The sequence below is a fragment of the Anomaloglossus baeobatrachus genome, chromosome 3, assembly GCF_048569485.1.
Source record: "Anomaloglossus baeobatrachus isolate aAnoBae1 chromosome 3, aAnoBae1.hap1, whole genome shotgun sequence".
NCBI lineage: Eukaryota > Metazoa > Chordata > Amphibia > Anura > Aromobatidae > Anomaloglossus > Anomaloglossus baeobatrachus.
In genome coordinates, this window is record NC_134355.1 from 92,402,824 (window position 1) to 92,424,826 (window position 22,003).

Here is a 22,003-nt window from a genome sequence, read left to right on the forward strand (position 1 = left end):
GCCATATTTCCGATAAATATGGCAACCATAAAAATGGTGTCTCCGCATGTGGACGATGCCGGCACCCCCTTTTTATGGGAGCAGGACATTGGGAAATGCCCCAGGCGTGATATCAGCCAATGGGGAACTGGCAGACAGGTCATGAGTCCCCTCGTTCTGTAGCTAAATTCATAACTGTCACAATGAGAGCATTGGCGTCTGCCTACGACGCTCCCAGGCAAAGTTATGGCCAATATCCCCTTTGCTGGATAATTCTGATCCATGCAGGGGGAGTGGCAGTGCTTCCCTGTGAGGTCACGAAGGTAGGAGGGGACCTGGATTTGGCCAGGTTGATAACCCTACTTCGGCCATTTTCCAGTGTTCTTCTGCTCGGGGGCCTGGTTGGGAAAGACCTGTGAGGGAGTTCCTGGAAACCTGGTCTACAGCGCCCCCCTGTGGCCAGACGCAACAAGGTAACTGCTGGAACTGTGTATGCCTGTTTGTAACCCATGCTTTGATTGTAACTGTACTCTGACATATGTATATTCTGTAGATTCCCTATTGTATATATTGTAGTTCTAGTGTGCTTTAGGCTGATTAAATTATATAATTAATCTTGGGCTGTTCTGTTATCTCGATCTTGAATCCCACGTCTGTGTGTTCGGCTAATAGTTACCGTGAAGCGGTTGGTGGCAGCGAGTTGTGCCAAGGATTATTGTGGGGAGGCCAGTGAGATTCGGGGAGATTTTATATATTCCGCCCGCGGAGGTCGGGGGAATATATACCCTACTCTCACCGGGGACCCTTCAATAATCGGCATAAGTAGTATAGCGGCCTCCTTGCTTATTGTCGGGCAATTCCATAATTGGCCTGACTATAAGAGGGGCGCTAGAGAGCGCGTCACGTGCTCTGTCTGTCGGTCGGGAGGTATAAAGGAGGGGTGACCCCCACTTGTTACCCCCCGATTGTGACGTACTGGTAGCCAGCGCGGGGGATTTCTGAGTGACCCCCCCGGTGGTTTGTGACAGCATTCTTCTTCAAAATTCTAGCGTTTTACATGCTTTTTTGATGCAGAAAGCATGAACTTTTTGGACCACATAAATGCATCCGTTTTTGACAAAATATTAGGGGCATGATATGTCCGACAATTAAATTTATGAATATCAATAATTTAACGTTATTTTATGCATAAATATTAGAACACAGTTATCATTTTAATAAAATAATCTATTTTGTATATGATTTTACTCATGATATTTGTCATCATTTTTTTCCTTTTTTTTCATAGTGTTTGAATGTTTAAACTTTATTTAGCATTGTATTTGTTGTCAAAATGCATCTGACTTTAAGCAATGAAAAAGCATGTAAATAGCAGTAAAAACGTGGCTAAAACGCGGTAAAAACGCAAGCGTATTTATAGCGTTTTTGTGGTCAAAACCAAATTTGACAAAGACCATTTCTGCCAGAGGATGCATTTAGAACTGCAACTACCTTGACGCAAAGTGCGCACATAGCCTAAAGGCGCATTTACAATGAAAGGTTATCATGAATGAGCATTCTTCATTATGGCTTAGGCTGCTTTCACACTACGTTTTTTTAACATGCGTCATGAACGTTTTTTTGCTGTAAAACCGGATCCTGTTTTACAAAGAAAAACGCATGCAAACGCAAGTGTATTTTGCAGGATTCTGTCACTTGAAGTTTATGGGCGGGCATTGGAGTCATGTGATCGGGAGTGAGGGGAACTGAACGTGACAGACTGGGAGCCGGTATCTGACAGCTGTGGAGGCTCGTAACCAAGGTAACATTAGGTAACTTGCTTGGATACCCGATATTTACCTTGGTTACGAGCGTCTGCAGCTGCTAGGAGCCGGGCTCCCTGCACACATAACCAAGGTAAACATCGGGTACCCAAGCAAGTTACCCGATATTTACCTTGGTTACGAGCGTCTGCAGCTGCTAGGAGCCGGGCTCCCTGCACACATAACTAAGGTAAACATCGGGTAACTTGCTTGGATACCCGATATTTACCTTGGTTACGAGCGTCTGCAGCTGCTAGGAGCCAGGCTCCCTGCACACGTAACCAAGATAAACATCGGGTATCCAAGCAAGTTACCCAACGTTTACCTTGGTTAGAAGCGTCTGCAGCTCTCAGACGGGGGAGAGAGAGAGAGGAGAGGGAGGGGGAGAGAGGGAGGGGGAGAGAGAGACTGATCACACCAGGCTGGTTTCTGGGCATGCTCAGTAAAGCAACCAGGATCCTGTCTATCAGTATGCAACCGTTCACATACGTTTGCGTGCATTATAGTCAGGATCCAGCAATTTGAAGAAATGTGGACGCAGCTCAAAAATGCTACAAGTAGCATTTTTGAAAAAAGTTAAAAAACTGCAAGTCGCTGGATCCTCACTATAACGCACGCAAACGCAGGTGAACGCATGTTGACGCGAGTCCATTGCAAATGCATTGAAATGAAAACGCATTTGCACTGGATCCGTTTTTGCGTTAAAAAAACATTCAGGACGTATTTTAAAAAAACGTAGTGTGAAAGCAGCCTTATTTGAAAAAGTCACCTCAAACAACAGATATAATTTACAATTACAAATTATCAAAATATCACGCTGGAAATAACCTGTACATAGACAAGTCTACTGAGATAACTGATTTTTTTTTACCATTTTTACTCACAGAAAATTTGCTGACTCTCATTTTAAGTGGTACTTATCCATTACTCTCACATTTCAAATCCTCCGGAGCTGAGCATGAGAGACAGATCTGTCTATTCAACAATCTTACAGCAATTTGACGAGTAGCTGGAATGTTACTTCCTTATGTCAGACACTGATCTTAATCATTTTTGATGGCGTATGTCACACTGCAAGACGTCAGACTCAATGCTATAAGTTACTGAAGCCGGGTGCTGCGGAATATCCAGCTGTCCGAAAAATCTTTCTGTTCATTGAAATTTAATAATAAACCCTAAAATAGACTGAACCTATATTACATTTACAGATGAGCCGATCTTTTGGAAATTTGTATTCGCTGGCTGTGTGGAATTTTTCCCGCAAAATTAGATTAGTAGTGAAAAAATTTTAGCGTATCTCAATATAGGAAAACTTGCGAATTCTTGTAAAATTGTTATTATTAAATAACTCCAGACTATAGGGTGCTTTACACGCTGCGACATGATGTCGTGCGCGATAGCACCCGCCCACGTCACTCGTGCGACATGTGGTGATCGCTGCCGCAGCGAACATTATCGCTACGGCAGCGTCACACGCACAAACCTACTTAGTGACGTCGCTGGAGACACCGAAAAATCCCTCCTTTAATGGGGAGGTGCGTTCGGTGTCACAGCGACGTCACACGGCAGCCGTCCAAAAGCAGAGGAGGGGCAGAGATGAGCGGCCGGAACATGCCGCCCACCTCCTTCCTTCCGCATTGCCGGTGGACGCAGGTAAGGAGATGTTCGTCGTTCCTGCGGTGTCACACACAGCGATGTGTGGTGCTGCAGGAACGAGGAACAACCAGCGGCATGCAACAGCAACGACATTTGGTAAAGGAGCGATGTGTCAACGATCACCGATTTTTGTAGTTTTTTTGATCGTTGAACGTCGCTCCTAGCTGTCACACACAACGATATCGCTAACGGTGCTGGATGTGCGTCACAAACACCGTGACCCCGACGATATATCGTTAGCCATGTCGCAGTGTGTAAAGCACCCTTAATGTTTTACAAAACCGGCTAGACTCAACCAAAGGCATTTTTGTTCAGAAAACCATATGAGTCATTTCACCAAATGTTTTTTAAGCAAAGTGCATACTAAAAACTTTATTAAAGTGTCAAGTGCATTAAAAACAGAAGGATTTTTTTACAATTATTCATTCAGTGGTAAAATACACAAATACAGGAAAATGGGGCCTTTTAAGCAAGTGACCCATATGGCGATACATTAAGCCAAATAGTTTGCTCCAATGATGCAATCTATGTATAATGCTGTATCACTCCGTGTAGTTATCATGTCCAACCAAAATTCGATACCACAATGTCAATATTCCATTCATAAATCAGTGCAAAACGTGAGTAAGCAGTTGATTATACACCGCACATGTAGATACACTTTTCATCACCAACTATATTGGTACCAAGTATAGTGATTTTTCCAGGCAAATTACTGGCCAAAATGTTAAATTCATGAATAGGAAAGAATGGCTGAATCAAACACTGGTTACCGGGTTTTACTATAGATATTCCAACATGGAGTATACATATATCCAGTGGGAAGTGAAAGGCATTGTCATGTGTCACCCAAAAAATTACCAATAGTTACTAAAAATACTAATGACAAACGCTCTCACATTCCACAGTTGCCTATACATATAAAGAGCAAGCACAAGCTAAGTTGCAAAATCCAAGGCTAAATCGCCATTACCCATGTGGGGTGAAATAGGTCAGATGGGGTCAGGCTCAGCCTCTACGACCGTTTCACAGACAGAGGTCAACTTCTTCAGGATGGACATCATTTTTAAGACTAAATGATAATGAGTCACATAACAAAAATTCTGAGTCAAGATGCGAGATCAAAAATATCTGTGCAACTGGTCTACAACTTGATGTTGTGCGACTATTTTAGACCTGCCAATCTGCTGTAAGAAAAACAGACAATTCGCAGTCAAGACGCATATAAGTCACATCATGTGATTGAAGATTATGGCAAGTGAGTCACATGTGACCTGCGGCAGTGACCTGTGAAAGAAAATCCCCAAATTTGCGACTCTGTATCGGAGCCACGGTCGGTTGCAGGTTGCAATGTAACACCATAGGAGATCATCAGATACTGAATCACAATTACACAGCACAATCACAATGTAGTCCTAGTCTAAATTTTCTATGTGTCTGAGATGCTTACATACACAGCGGTATAGCTATAGTGGAATATGAAATTTGCAGTCCCTGCCTGGGCGCCAGAACTTGGTGGGACTCAAAGACCTCCCCACCAAATGATAGGGCAGTGGTACAATAGATGAGAAGAAAGGCCCAGGGACTCATACTGGATGAATTGTGACTCAAGGTCCAGGAGAATCAAGCTGTTCTTCTATTCAATGGATCCCTATAGATATATTCTGTGTTATGGGCAAGGTTAATAGACAGCAGTATTCCCTCCTATAGCTGCATTTAGACAGCATATTAGTCACTGAGAGCTGTGCATTTACACTATTACCTAAAGGGATTCTTCTGCTTTTCATAAATAAAGTTAATTGTAAGAAGCACTTTATGTCCTCACACTCGGTGATATATGTAGTCCAATAATTCAGTCCCCGGGAGCTCTGGACACTATATTTATACCTCTATATACATCATTTTGGACATCACCATTCCAATACAGCAGCTCCATTTCATTATTGTCCCTATTAATCACATATATAGAACTATATGGCAAGTTACACTCCATACAAAAATAAAGTTCTGAAAATTTGATGTCAACATTTGATCGAGCATCTGTTAAGTTGGAAAACAAGGATTCCCACCAGCCTGCTATTCCTTGACAGACTTAATTACTATAAATCTGCAAGTCACCATAGGGAAAGAGCCTTCAAAAAAGACGTAAATGTCAGACATGGTCGCTCAGGATTGCAACTTGATTAATAAATCCAATACCATACTATAAGCCACACACCTCTAAGGTGGCCATACCTGTATTCATATAGAAACAAAACAATCATGTTTTGTTATAAATGTGAACATTTGTCATTTTATTGGATTATCGGTGAAAGATGCAATAAATTCTCCGACATCTTCATGTGATAAGGAACAAAAAATCCATATACAGTACACATACAGTACATAAACTTAGTTTGACCAAAACTAATTTTCAATAATGATTAGTACACATAAAAATACGATACTTTTTGTAATGTAGAAATACATCTCAATTAATCAGCCTGTGGCACTGCTGAGGTGTTCTGGAAGCCCAGGTTGCTTTGATAGCAGCCTTCATCTCGTCTGTGTAATGCCTGATAGGAGCCACAGACTCAGACTGGCTGTAAGGGGAATCTAGAGAAAAGCCACTCACAAAGCAGAAACCCAAGAACTCTGCAACCCTTTAACCCCTTTACAGGGATTTGGAATTATACAGAGCCCCAGAGATCGCTACCTGTGGTAGACTGTAGTCCGAGGTCGTCAGGCAGGGTCAAAAGCCAGGAGATGCAAAACAGGAACAGAATCGGCAGGCAAGGGCGTAGTGAGGAGACAAAGCAGGGGTCAAATCCGGAACTGACAGCAAGGTACAAAAATGACAGGCAGGAGGGTAGTCAAACAACAAGCAAAGGTCAGCGCACAGGAATCACAATACAAACAACACATGAGCCAGGAGAACAGAACTATCACTGGCAGTGGCCATGTGACAGGAGGGGGAATAAGAAGGGTGTGGTGTCTTCCCATAGGCTGCAGGTGAATGTTGGCCACTTCAGCCGGGAGACACACGCCACCTACAGTAAGCTAGTGGTACTGCAGGTTCCAGGGAAACACAGCCTAGTGGATGAGTGAAGCCTGTGCTCTGCAGAGCCACGGGCACCGACTCCTCTCCCATCACCAGCACTATCCATGGTGGGAACATGGCGTCGTCTGGCGATCGGAGCAGAAGTCGCAGGAGCGGACTCCGGTGGGGACGTGACAGTATCCCCCCCTCCACGAGGGGCCACCGGACCCTCAAAACCCAGTCTGTCAGGGAACTGGAGGTGAAATCGCCTGACAAGACCTTTAGCGTGGACCTCACTTGCTGGGACCCATGATCGCTCCTCAGGGCCATAACCCTTCTAATGTACAAGATACTGCCCCGCCCCTCTAACAATACGGGAGTCAAGGATCCTCTGTACTTCATACTCCAGGTTACCCTTGATCAAAACAGGAGGAGGGGGGGCCTGACTGGGTGAATGGGAACACGATACAACTTGAGGAGGGATTTGTGGAACACGTTCGATATTTTGAAGGACTGAGGGAGGTTCAGGCGGAAAGCTGTGGGATTGATGACCTCGACTATCTCGTAAGGTCCAATAAATCTGGGACCCAGCTTAGCAGAAGGGACTTTTAGTTTAATATGACGGGTGGACAACCATACCTTATCCCCAACTCCAAGGCTTGGGCCCTTGGAACGCCTCTTATTAGCAGCTGAGGCTTGACCATCCTGTGCCCTCTTCAAGTTTTCTTTCACCTCAGACTAGATAGCCTTCAGTTTGTTCACAGTGCTTTCAGCCTCAGGAGTATCCACCATAGCACAAGAAAAGGAGCCAAAACGTGGATGCAACCCGAAATTGCAGAAAAAAGGGGTAGCCTGGATAGACTCCTGATACTGGTTATTAATGGCAAACTCAGCTAGTGATAGATATTCCACCCAGTTAGACTGATGATCAGACACATAACACCGGAGATATTGTTCTAAGATTTGAATAGAACGTTCAGTCTGACCATTGGTCTCTGGGTGATAGGCGGAAGAAAAAGATAACTCTATATTAATCTTTTTACAAAAAGCCCTCCAGATTTTCGAGACGAACTGCATTCCTCTGTCAGAAACAATATTTTCAGGAACCCCGTGTAACCGCATAATATGCCTAATGAACAACCTGCTAAGCGTTTCAGAATTAGGTAATCCGGACAACGGAACAAAATGGCACTGTTTACTAAATCTATCCACTACTACCCAGATCCCTTCTGAGGGTGGAAGGTCAGTGATGAAGTCCATGGAGAGGTGGGTCCAAGGACTTTCTGGAATAGGTAGGGACTGGAGAAATCCAGCGGGACGGGTACGGGGTGTCTTGGCTCGAGCACAAGTTTCACAGGCCAGGACGTATTTCTTACAGTCCTTTGCTATGGTTGGCCACCAAAAGCTACTAGTTACAAGTCGGAGGGTATTGTCTACACCAGGGTGACCTGCAAGGACAGAATTATGGGACTCCTGAAGTACCCGTAGACGAAGTGGGGGAGCGACAAACAGTTTATGGTCAGGAGTGGTTTCAGGAGCCTGGTCTTTGGCATCACGGATTTGTTCTATCAAATCTATGGATACCGATGATACCACAATGCCCTTACCTAAAATAGGGACTGATTTGATGTTTTCTGACTGAGAGGGACAGAAGCTACGGGAAAGTGCATCCGCTCTCGTGTTCTTGGTACCGGGCCGAAACGTCACCACGAAATCAAATCTGGAGAAGAACAATGCCCACCTAGCTTGCCTAGGATTGAGTCTCTTAGCAGATTCCAGATAGGTGAGATTCTTGTGGTCTGTGAGAACTGTGACCTTATGTTTGGCACCCTCAAGGAAGCCATTCCTCGAAGGCCCATTTAATGGCCAACAGCTCACGATTACCAATATCATAGTTTGTCTCGGTGGGGGAAAATTTGCGGGAAAAGAAGGCACAAGGACGAAGTTGAGTGAGAGACGGAGTACCTTGTGATAGCACCGCCCCCACTCCAACTTCGGATGCATCGACTTCTACAATAAACGGACGCATGAGGTCAGGCTGAACCAGAATCGGGTCTGAGGAAAAACATTCTTTTAATGTAGAGAAGGCATGGATCGCCTCTGGCTTCCAATTAACCACATCAGCCCCCTTTTTAGTCAAATCAGTGAGGGGTTTGGCAATCTTGGAAAAATCCCTAATAGATTCGCAATAGTAATTTGCAAACCCAAGGAACGCTGCAAGGTTCAAAAGCCAGGAGATGCAAAACAGGAACAGAATCAACAGGCAAGGGCATAGTGAGGAGACAAAGCAGGGGTCAAATCCGGAACTGACAGCAAGGTACAAAAACGACAGGCAGGAGGGTAGTCAAACAAAAAGCAAAGGACAGCGCACAGAAATCACAATACAAACAGCACATGAGCCAGGAGAACAGAACTATCACTGGCAGTGGTCATGTGACAGGAGGGGGAATAAGAAGGGTGTGGTGTCTTCCCATAGGCTGCAGGTGAATGTTGGCCACTTCAGCCGGGAGACACACGCCACCTACAGTAAGCTAGTGGTACTGCAGGTTCCAGGGAAACACAGCCTAGTGGATGAGTGAAGCCTGTGCTCTGCAGAGCCACGGGCACCGACTCCTCTCCCATCACCAACACTATCCATGGTGGGAACATGGCGTCGTCTGGCGATCGGAGCAGAAGTCGCAGGAGTGGACTCCGGTGGAGACGTGACACTGTGCTCCGCAGAACCACGGGCACCAGCTCCTCTTTCATCACCAGCACTGTCCATGGTGGGAACATGGCGTCATCTGGCGATCTGAGCAGAAGTCGCAGGAGCGGACTCCGATGGGGACGTGACAGTCTGCATTGTTAGGTCTGGTGTCCCTCATCTTCCTCTTGACAATACTCCATAGATTCTCTATGGGGTTTAGGTCTGGCGAGTTTGCTGGCCGAGATAGCTGCCGGCTGAACAATCAACTGACCATCATCGCCTTTAGGTCTACATTCATTTGACCATAAAAGTAATATTCTGCAGTAAACGTAACATACCTTGGCAATTTCTTCTTGAAATGCTACTAAATTGAGATATGAAATGTTAGTCAGATCAGGTCCATACACAATGGTGAACATCCGAAATTCTAATCGACCTCCAAAGTTCCCAACTTCCAATTGCTCTTTCAGCTTGGGGTCCTGCAAACACAAAGAAAAATAGTTGATTTCCATTTCCAAGGAATGTTTTCTAATATGATATCTATGCAAAAACAAAACAAAAAAAAAAACAGTTTTTATGTGTTATTTTTTGGTCTTTATTCAGTCAATAAAAAAATTATCTCTCAAACCGCAGAGAGTTAGAGATTGTTTTTCAGACCTAAATGTGCAAAACGGCGAGTCATATATTTTGTTGGTAAAACATCAATAAAATCTTTCACTTATGTAAAAAAAGAACTTCTGCTATGACATCCATGGTGACCACAGCTCCTACAAATCATTGCCCATAAAGTATAGTGAAAAATTTGGAGTGCGATGGCAGTAGTCACAACCATGTCTAGTAATCCTCGGGAGTAGAGTTGAGCGAACCTGAAAAGTAAAGTTTGAGGTTTGTACTGAGCACAGACTTTCCAAAAGAAAATCAGTGTTTGAGTTCGGCGTTTGGGTGCTGTACGTATGCTGACTACTTGCTCGAGCATCACTGTGCTCGGGTACGCTCGGTGCTTGCCCAGTGTGATCCGCTGGGGTAACAACAGTATGATCGGATGTAGTGTGCACCAAAAAAAATGGAACTGATCTGTTTATGGCTGGCTGCACGTGAGCGGAGACACAAACTGCCCAATGAGTGACTTCCATTGGGGTTCAGGTCAAGTTTAAGTCGAGAACCAAACTTTATCCAAAGTCCAGGCTGAATCGAATTTCAACTGGTCTGCTAATCCCTGCTCGGGGGCTCATATGAAGTTAATTGTACACTTTGTTTAAGGATCATTTGCCGTATCCATGAAGACCTCCTGGCTCCAGGAAAACAGGGTTCAGACTGAACTCAAATGGAGCTATTGAGTAGACTGAAGCAAGTCTTAAACTTTGGACTCAATTGGGTCTTCTTTACTCTGACAGTGCTCATCTTTTATGACGCAAAACCATAGTCTACTGCATTATTGTGTCCTGATTTCACCCAGATTCTACACAAGGCCACATCAACACTATAGGTTATTACTATATAATGGCACAAGAGGTTGTTATTTTATAGGTGCTGGCCAAGGTATAGTTTTCATTTAAAGGTGGTGAGAGTTTTAAGCTACTTCTTTAACCAATAGCATTTTATGTGATCTTTCAATACACCAGAATCTATAGGCTGTTGGCTATTTTTAAGATTCCTTATGGCAAAACATCAAATCAGTTATCATGATCATTTGGACATTATAGAGAAAGGTCCCCTTGATTCCAAACGAGTAACCAATGTAGAGCTGAGACTCCGATTCCAAACGAGGAACCGATGTAGAGCTGAGACTCCGATTCCAAACGAGGAACCGATGTAGAGCTGAGACTCTGATTCATGCATTATATACTTGATGAGTAAATTTGCCTCTAAAATAAAAGTGTTGAATATGTATGTATTCCACATAAAAAATCATTCCAACGTTTATTTTATCAGTGATTTACTCGGCTACACCACATATCCTTTATGCCTCAACATGAAAAAAGAGGGGGAAACGGCATGTCCTAATTCCTTAAATCTTCTTTATTGAATCCTCATATTATATAAAACGTATCCTCCACATGAGGATTTCTGGCATTACAGCCCTCTTAACCGTAGTATATATACTCATTGCCAGAAACGTGTCAGTTTTCTTCCATCATGTGGTAATAAGCTTTAATATATAATATTTTGGAATTTGGATGTGGCGTTTTCCTTCTTTTTTCGTATTGACATGTTGTGAGTTGAAGGTCAGCAATTGGGTCTGACACCCATTTCCACTGAGAACTGGAGTTATCTGAAAGGACTATTTGCAAAAACTGGTAAGCCCATTCTCTTTTTAAATGTTTTGCCAAGATAGATCCAATATAGTCTATGGGACTTTTTACTTGCCCACGATTTTCTGCACATCGATTCTCCACAAAATAAAAAAAAGGATATGTCCACTTTTGTTCATCTATGTGTCATCTGAGTTCTGTCCATTTTTTACAGCTGAAAGAGTAGGATAAGCTCAGATTATTTTTAGCAGAACAACTGATGCACACTGATGATAAAAATGGACACAAAAATGGATAAAAATTGGATCTAGCATACTGAGGAAAATTGGTTAGTTTTTTATATACAATGAAAAAACTGATGCCTGAATGAGGCCTTAGATTCAGCTCGATTACAAACTAGTAAAGCAATCATAATGGTCTCATCTTTTGGAATCACATATCTGGCCCTATCTTGGATCTTCTCACACCTTACAGACTGGACATTCAGCATCTCCCACTCTCACATTACCACCTCATATCACCCCCCCATCTGTCGGTGTCCCCAAAGGTTCCATTCTTGGACACCTTCTCTTTTCCTTCTATAGTTTTGTCCTGGGACAGCTCATAGAGTCCTATTGCTTTCAATATCATCTTTATGCCTTACACACAGATCTACTTCTCTGGATTCGATATTATCTCCTTACTAGCCAGAATCCCACAGTGTCTGGCTGCTATTTTATCCTTTTTCTCCGCTTGATTTTTAAATTGTGGACAAATAGGATTCATCATCTTTCCCCCATCTCACTCAACCCCCCCAACAGACGTATACATCATGGTCAATGCTTGCTCACCCTCCCCAGTCCTGCAAGTCCACTGCCTCGGGATAACCATTGACTTTGCTCTCTCCTTCAAACCACATATCCAAACCCTTTCCACCTCAAACTCAAAATTATTTCCTCGATCCATACATTCCTTAACCAAGATTTTGGAAAAACACTAGTGCATGTCTTCATCCTTTTCCGCCTTGACTACATCAACCTCCTGCTTTGTGGCCTCTTTTCTAACAGTCTTGCAATCCTCCAATATCCACTAAGGTCTGTTTTCCGACTAATCAATTTGACCACCCCATTCCCTGGCCTCTCCACTTTGCCAATCCCTTCACTGGCTTCCCATTGCTCAAAACCCTAATCATGACAAAGTCATCCACAACTTTTCTCTGTCATACATCTGTGACCTACTCTCCCGATACTTACCTGCACGCAACCTCCGATTCTCACTAGACCTCGTTATCTACTCCCCTCTCATCTCTTCTTCCCATAGTCACATACAAGATTTCTCTTATGCCTCCCCCATACTCTGGAACGCTCTGCCCCAACATATCAGACTCTTACCTACTGTGTAAACCTTTAAAAGGAACCTGAAGACCTATTTCTTCCAACAAGCCTACAACCTGCAGTAACCCTCAGTCCACTGTATCGCTGCATAACCATCTTCACCCTCACCTACTGTACCATCACCCATCGCCTGTAGATTGTGAGCCCTCGCAGGCAGGGTCCTCGCTCCTCCTGCACCTGTCTGTGCCTTGTATTGTTCATGAATATTATACTTGTTTTTATTATGTATACCCCTTTTCACATGTAACGTGCCATGGAATAAATGGCGCTATAATAATAATAATAATAATAAAAAATAATAATAATGTGCATTATTTCAGACTTTTTGGTTTTGCCATTTGGCATAAGCCTATTACTGTCAAGCTTCATCTTGTTACTCACAGAATGAAAAAAAACATAAGCCATGGCACAAGACGTGAAATTACATCAGGAATTGTGCAGCTGCAGCCAAAAAAATGCTGATATGAAATTATCAATCTGATTCTATTACAGTGTAATTACAATAACATTACCTTCATACGTTCATTACAAAAAAACAAAGAGCAAAGGGATTACAAAGGGCATCATGCAGCTATATTCATTATTAATGGTAAATCATGTAATCATCGGCGGCATTTTTGGCACACGAGGCTGGTTAGACAAATACATCTATAGATGTTTGTGAAACTCCCTCAAATAACACATCCCCTGATTTATTTCCATGTGCCTGTCCCCGGTAATGTGGGGAGGTCTCGCTTTACAAAAACTATTTTTTTTTACGTCATTTTCCAGTACCGGAGATTACGGCCTCTAGGCTACATGACCCAATCACGACACCATAACACATGTCATTTATCAAAATGAACAGATAATTTATCACCAAGCAAAATAAAGTGGCCTATTGTGATGCAAGATGGCAGACCAATCTTATGTCAGGACATGGATCACTGGTCCAAAATAGGTTCCCCATTGCTTAATTCATTCAGATAGTACACCAGTATAAAATGCTGGTTTAATGGCTTACTGTAGACCAAGTTTATAGAAAAAAGTCTCATAAAAGCCAGAATATTACATTTTTGGCACCTCTTTGGTGTTGATTACAAAATTATCAGGCATATATACTATATTTTGACTAGAGTTGATTTATGGTATAGGTAATGGAAAAAAGGTTTGATTCCAGCATCAAATTCAATGAATAAAATTTGTACATGTCCATTTTAATAAGTATAGTGCCTTGAAAAAGTATATATAGCCCATGAAATTTTCCAACTATTTTCATGTTTTAAGATATAAATCTGAAAATTGTGACATGACTTTACATTCAGCCCCCCTTGGTCAATACTTTGTAGGACCACCTTTCACTGTAAATACTGCCGCCAGTCTCTGGGGTATGCCTCTAGCAGCTCTGCACATCTTGTGGCTAAAATTTCTGGTCATTCTTCGCCAAATAGCCCTATCTCATTGAGATTTGATGGAGGTGTCTGTGAATGGCAATTTTCAGGTCTTGCCACAGATTCTTTATGGGATTCAGGTCTGGACTGTGACTGAGTCATTCACAAATATGAATATGCTTTTATCTAACCATCCCTTGTAGCTCTTGCAGTATGTCTAGTGTTGTTGTCCTGTTGGAATGTGAACCTACGCCCCACACTCAAGTTTTTTGCAGATTCTAAAGGGTTTTCCTCCAGTATTGCCCAGTAATTAGCTCAATCCATCTTCTTATCAACTCTGACCAGCTTCCCTGTCCCTGCTGAAGAAAAGCATCCCAGCAGCATGATGCCTCCTCCACCATCTTTGATGGTGGTGAGGGTGTTTTCAGGGTGAGGTGCAGTGGTAGTTTGCCGCCACACCTAGCATTTTGCATTATGGCCTAAAAATGTCTACTTTGATCTCATCTGACCGAGCACCTTTTTCCACATGGTAGTTGTGTCCTCAATATGTTTTTTTTTGCCTACAAAATTAACTTCTTATGGCTTCCTTTAAAATTGCTACTTGCTACTCTTCCATAAAGGCCAGATTTGAGGAGTATACGACTAAGTTGTCCTGTGGACAGATTCTCCTACCTGATCTGTGGATCTCTGCAGTTCCTTCAGAGTAACTATGGGCCTATTGGCTGCTTCTCTAATTAATCCTGTATACTATGCAGAGGCGGTTTCTGCACCAAACCGTGCAATACCTTATAGCCGGGTTTCTAGGTCAGCTTCAGTCCTCCTTATGGAAACAATGGTCATGGGTGCACGTAGACAGAGGAAAGAAGATCCAAGCCAATGTCCAGAAAGCAGGACTCTACGGCAGACACCATCCAATTTTCCAAAGTGCTTTATTCCAATATCATGTGCAGTTAAAAGTAGCGGGGAGAGAGCCGGGTGCAGGCCCCCTAATGAACGACGGCCGTTTCGCATGTCCTTGTGCTTCTACGGGTCCAAGAAGAAGAAGAAGAAGCACAAGGACCTGCGAAACAACCATCGTCCATTAGGGGGCCTGCACCCGGCTCTCTCCCCGCTACATTTAACTGCACATGATATTGGAATGAAGCACTTTGGAAAATTGGTTGGTGTCTGCCGTAGAGTCCTGCTTTTAGCTGCACATGATACTGGAATAAAGCACTTTGGAAAATTGGATGGTGTCTGCCGTAGATTCCTGCTTCCTGGACATTGGCTTGGCTCTAATTAATCCTGTCCTTGCTTGGGTTATCAATTTAGGTGGGCGGCCATGTCTTGGTAGGTTTGCAGTTGTGCCATACTCATTCCATATTTGCATGATGGATTGAACAGTGCACAGTGAACAGTGAGATGTTGAGCTTGGGCTATTTTTTTTTATAACCTAACCTTTCTTTACTTTTTTCCATAACTTTATACCTGACATGTCTGGTGTGTTTTTTTGGTTTTCATTATGCTGTTTGATGATCAATTTACTAATTAGGTGACATCTGAGGACAATTGGTCAGTCAGGATTTAATTTAGGGGTATCAGACAACAGGAGTTGAATACAAATGCAAGTCACAATTTTCAAATTTATATTTTTAGAATATTTAGAAAACCCATGTATCATTGCCTTCACAATTCCCAAATACTTGATGCATAGTGTTGGTATATCACAAAAAATCCCAATAAAAATAGATTAAATTTGTGGATGTAATGTGAAAAAAGTGGAAAAGTTCACGGGTATGAATACTTTTCAAGTACTTTGCCAATAAAATACACTATATTATTGTGTTCTATTCCTCCTGGAAATATAACATTGCTATTGTCAATAGGCAGTGTTCCTCAATACAGTTGGACATGGTGAGTTCAAGCAGTGCCACTTTATGAGTATGTTCTCAGACCGAATTGTCCACTGGTTCTAGCAAAGTATCAGTACCTTTATACTACTTTGGATTCATTATCTCAGCCCTTACCTTTGGCAAATCATCAATTTCCAGAAAAATCCAAGGCTATAACAACTTTCTACAATTTACATAAAAATACAACAAACTTTACATTATTTATTTTGTAGAGGCCTTGAGTAATAGCTTTTACTATATCCCAGAGCTGCATTCACAATTCTACCAGTTTCTATTGGAGAAAGTTTATAAATAGGGATGATCAAATACCTCAAATATTCGGCTTCGCGAATATTTTCCGAATAGGTCGTCGCTATTCGACTATTGGTCGAATATTCGATGCGCAATGTAAGTCTATGAGAAACCCGAATAACAACTATTCGGAACTATTCGGGCTTTCCATAGACTTACATTGCGCATCGAATATTCGCATAGTGGCGACCTATTCGTCGGATATTCGCGAATATTTGAGGTATTCGATCATCCCTATTTATAAACTTTCCTCAGACTCTGCCCAAACGTTTTAGCTACACTATGCTTTTCCCATATCACATTAATGTACAGGGCCTCACGACAAAGAATTCTCAAAGATTTCCAATCTGAAGCCTAGAGAATTGTGAATGAAGATTTAGATTATAATACAGACTATAATTACTGTTTACATATTCACAAGAAGATAAAATAATCCTATTTAATGGATCTTGTATTTTTAAACAACCTGATCTCATATAAGGATTAGGATTGTGAATAAGGAAGCATATTCCGAAACACGTCCCTTGTCTGTATTTTAACTTCACCTTTTAACATGGATTAATAAAGCAAACAGAAGATTTTTATCCATTGGATGTCGTGCTGGATTCCTTTTTTTTTTTGTATACTCAGCTTTATACTGTATATTAAATATTAGCAAATCTCTCTAATTAAAAATGTAGTATAGTTCTCCTGATTATCTCTTACCTCATGTGCAGGGTATTGCAGCTTAGGTATCCATGGTTACGTCCATACAGATAGTGACAGTTGGTTAGTTAGGTGTTTGTGGTTGTAACCATAGATACCAAAGCTGCAATGCCCTGCACATGAGTTAAGAGACATGCCTATAACAGGAGGTAATTGCTAATATTATTATTATTATTATTATTATTATTATTATTATTATTACACCTACTACATATTGGGATAGGAGGTGGGAATACCCCTTTAATTAGTTACTGTAATAGGCCGGCCACTAAGTGTCTCACGTCTGATTAACTTGCTGGCAAACTGCCTGTTAAATGTACTCCTCTACAGTCTTTGTTTCTCTCTGCTCCTCCTCCTTCTGTCAAACTGCATGCATACGTGCATAATAGAAGCAGTCTTTCAATTCAAAGTAGGCAAGTTGTTGGAAAACCAACGACGTATTAAACGTTGGTAATAGAGGAAAACAAAGTTCCAGCACCTATAGTGCTGGCAGAATGCTAATGAAAAGGAAATGCACGCTAAAAAAGACTGTCTAACATACAGAGCATGAGAATCAGGACAGTTTCTGGACACATGAGGTTATGCGTGCCAGGAAAAATGTTGCAAAAAATACACCTATTTTTGTTTTTGCATGTGCTCTGTTTTTTTATAATCATACAAATTGGTGAAAAACACCGCTAAAATGCTGAAATAATTGACATACCGCAGGTTTGAAAAAAATGTTTTGATGGTTTAAATCTGTAAGAAAAAAACAAGCAGAATGTGATGAGACTCAGATATCTCATTCACTTTTACGTGGCAAAAACACAGCGTGTGAACGAGCTCTTAGAATGCTACGTGCCCCAAAAGCAGATTTCACAAAATTGATGCAAATTAATATCCCCATTCTGGAATCCGAAACCTCACGTCAGAGATCACCGGACGTCACAACATCTGATTTATGAACAAACCGGTCCTCACTGGAGTAAGACGAACTTCACCACTGGTAATAAAAATGATTGAGAGGAAATGAAGCCACAAATAACAGTTGTGCTTGTAACATTCCTTTGATTTACACATGGAAAATAGGATGTTTCATGTAACAATGCTACGTAAAATGCATGGCAAATCGTCCTTCATTGGAAGCATATGCTCGGGATTTTGTCCAGATGCCGACACTCGCATGTGCTCTGTGTAAAGGTTATTAATATTATGAGAGACACAAGCAGCTACACTATGTTACTACTCTGTGCTACTTCCAAGCTTGGCAACAGAAGTGTAGAATCCTGAGAACTAGAGAGTAGAGATGGGCGATCCTGCCAAGGATCGGATTGGTTAAGGATCACCGATCCCGGCTGAGATTGCGATCATCTCGACGATCCTAGCCGAACACATTAAATTCAATGGGAGGCAAAAGTGATAAAATGGTGTAGTGGGACTGTTAAGCCTGCTTTACATGTTACGATTCTGCATATGATAACGTATGCGATCGTAACCGCCCTCATCGTATGTGCGGCACGTTCAATTTTGTTGAATGTGCCGCACAAACGATTAACCCCCGTCACACGTACTTACCCGTCCATACGACCTCGATGTGGGCGGCGAACGTCCACTTCCTGGAGTGGGAGGGACGTTCGGCGTCACATCGACTGTGCTCCTTCCAATGTTGATACCCACCCAAAATAAAGCCCAACAGCTGGGGGCTGGTATTCTCAGGCTGGGAGACCTGTGCTTATTAGGAACCCCCCAGCCTAAAAATACCAGCGTGCAGCCGCCCAGGATTCCCGCATTGATTAGATGCAACAGTCCTGGCCCTTTACCCAGTTCTTCCTAATTGCCCTGGTTTGGTGGCAATCGGGGTAATATAAGGGGTTATTGTTAGCCCGCAGCTGCCACTAGCCCTAGATTAGTGACGGTGGAGGGTTTATGAGACCACCACCACCACTAATCCTATAAGTAAGAAAAAAATCCTTTATTTAATATATATATATATATATATATATATATATATATATATATATATATATATATATATATATATATATGTTTATATATATATACAAACTCTTTGGAAAGATCGCCGACGGTAAATGTTCGGATGTCCGATCCCAATCCAATGCTGCCAAAGATTGTACGATTTTAACATTTTCTGATCTTTTCCGATCAGGATCGCTCATCTCTACCAGTGAGTGAGTCGTCATGTCCCTGATCTATAAAGCCACTATTGCACATGGCTCTACAAATTGCTACATTTTTCCTATTCTGCACTGTGTGCTTCTAAAAAGTTACAATTTTGCAGAATAAACCAAACTTGGCTATCATCTTTGTAAAGAATGTTTAATATGCTACTCATTTACCAACCATTTCTGCTGAGCAAAAAGAAATAACTACCACTCAGAGTTCGGAAACAGTTTGATGATAACTGCTGAGTAGACCATTAGTTGACTATGACGTTAATTTGTATTAATCCCTTTTTCCCCACATGTGGAGAATTAAATATGTACAAGAGATATTCAGGGAAACATAAGGCCCTGTCACACACAGAGATAAATCTGCGGCAGATCTGTGGTTGCAGTGAAATTGTGGACAATCAGTGTCAGGTTTGTGGCTGTGTACAAATGGAACAATATGTCCATGATTTCACTGCAACCACAGATCTGCCAAAGATTTATCTCTGTGTGTGACGGGGCCTATATTGTTCCATTTGTACACAGCCACAAACCTGATACTGATTGTCCACAATTTCACTGCAACCACAGATCTGCCACAGATCTATCTCTGTGTGTGACAGGGCCTATACAGTGGTATAGTCCTGTAGGCAATGGGCATAATGACTGTAAACCAAGATGTGCAGGATGTATGTGATTTGTATATATAGTAAGCTATATAGCTCTAAAGACAGTCAATCAAGCTGTAAATGGACTGGAAATGTGTAGCAGCCACTGCCAAGTCCAGCAGAGCTTTAATGAATAGGAGCCGATCTGCAGTCCTCGGCAGTGGTAGCTACAGGGTGACAGGAGCTGCACAGGATAGGTCATCAGGTAGGTCATCAATATCAAATACACGGAGAACCCCTTTAAGATACAATTAATAGTAATAATTGAGTTCTTACAAGGAGGTCCTTTTGAATATCTATAGTGCTAAACAGCTTATTGTATTGATGAGGCATATACATAGATCTCAGCTGACAGTCAATATAGACAGTGGCTATAGAGCTAAACAGCATTTTGTATGGTGCCCTTAAAGAAGTGTTATCAAGTTGGAATGTTATCCCCTATAGGGGATAGAAGATAACTTTCCAATCGCTAGGGATCTGACCGCAGTTGCCCCCACCGATCCCAAGAACCATGGTGCACTTCAGCTGCGGCAGCTGGACCCGAGCAGTGGGAGAGCGCGGCGTCCCCTCCTCCGCCCGCGACACATAATCAAAAACACCACTTCACACCTGACTCGCTGAAAGGCTGTCGAGGGGTTTCTCGTAACTCCTGAAGGACGAGGGGAGGCCACAACATACTGCCTACAAGGGGAGAGGAAGGTGAGCAGGAAGACACAAAAACCCATAGTCAGAATATTAAAACGCGATCATATGATGAAACGAATGGGTGCTAGGAAGGAAAACAAACCGACTCACAGCAGGAACTCAACTGGTGTTTACCCCAAAGCAAAGCCCTAACCTGAAGGGCTGGAACGCCTAGAAACATCTAGAGCTATTACAGCCAGCATGGAAGTGCAGTGAAAGCTGAACATATATAACCCAACCTAGAATGTGATAGGGCAGACCAAAACGGGAAAATTAAAAATACCTAGAGAGCAGCGAATCAAGAAGGGAGAGCAAAGACAATAGGAATTATCAGTATTTGGACAGGAAAGAAAAGGCAATAGCCCAGCAGACAAAGGAACTGACCATGCAACAACAGGTCACCAAATTGAATCCTCAAACTGAGCCATGACACATGGCAGTCAATCCCCAATGGATTAGAAGGATATATACTATCCTCTGGATAGGTGATAGCATTCAAATTTTTAATTCCAAGGCACTAAACATCCAAAAACACGGATTGCATCCAACTACAACCAGACTGCCTGGCAGCTCAACAGTGTGGATGCTTGGTGTTGGACCCTCATATTTCTATGTACATACCAAAAATACACCAACCTAAAAACTCCATTCTCTGTGATCAAAACCCTGTTTGTTAAGAGAACTACAGCCTATATCTTGTGGATAGGTTTCAAGTACAGGAGAGAGGGAGATATCACTGGCTCTGGATCCTCTGATCAGAGGTGATTAGTATTTGTTTTCAAACTCCGACCTCCTGGATATATTGAGGATCATCGTACAGCACCCGTACCCTTCATTGGAACTGGGTGAGATGTTTCTAATTTGCATAAATTTATAACTGAAACCTGTCCACAAGATACAGACTGTATTTCTCTTAATTCCCTCTTAGATCAAAGAGAATGGAGTTTTCAGGCTGGTGAATTTAATATTTGTATTACTATTTATTATTATAGTGCCATTTATTCCATGGCGCTTTACATGTAAAAAGGGGTATGCATAACAACAAGTAAAATTATCATGCACAATACAAGGCACAGGCTGGTACAGGAGTAGAGAGGATCTTGCCTTCAATTGCTCACAGTCTATAGGGGATGGGTGAGGATACAGTAGGTGAGGGTGGAGATGGTCGTGCAGTGCTATAGTGGACTGAGGGTTACTGCAGGTTGTAGGCTTGTTGGAAGAGGTGGGTTTTCAGGTTCCTTTTGAAGGTTTCCATGGTATGTGAGAGTCTGATATGTTGGGGTACAGTGTTCCAGAGTATGAGGGAGGCACGAGAGAAATCCCTTACGCGATTGTGGGAATAGGAGATAAGATCGAAGGTGGGAAGGAGATCTTGTGAGGATCGGAGATTGCGTGCAGTTAAGTACTGGGAGACTAGGTCATTGATGTATGGAGAAGTCAGGTTGCGGGCAGTTTTATATATCATGGTTTTGAATTGGA

General features: G+C 42.3%; 1 protein-coding gene across 1 annotated transcript in view; it reads right to left on the reverse strand.

Moving 5' to 3' along the window:
* PLCB1 (phospholipase C beta 1) overlaps positions 1 to 22,003 on the reverse strand; it is a 990,679-nt gene that overhangs the window by 457,153 nt on the left and 511,523 nt on the right. Inside the window, exon 4 of the mRNA XM_075339307.1 lies at positions 9,481 to 9,621. Within this exon, the coding sequence (XP_075195422.1) occupies positions 9,481 to 9,621 (141 nt within the window). The remainder of the gene's footprint in view (positions 1 to 9,480; positions 9,622 to 22,003) is intronic.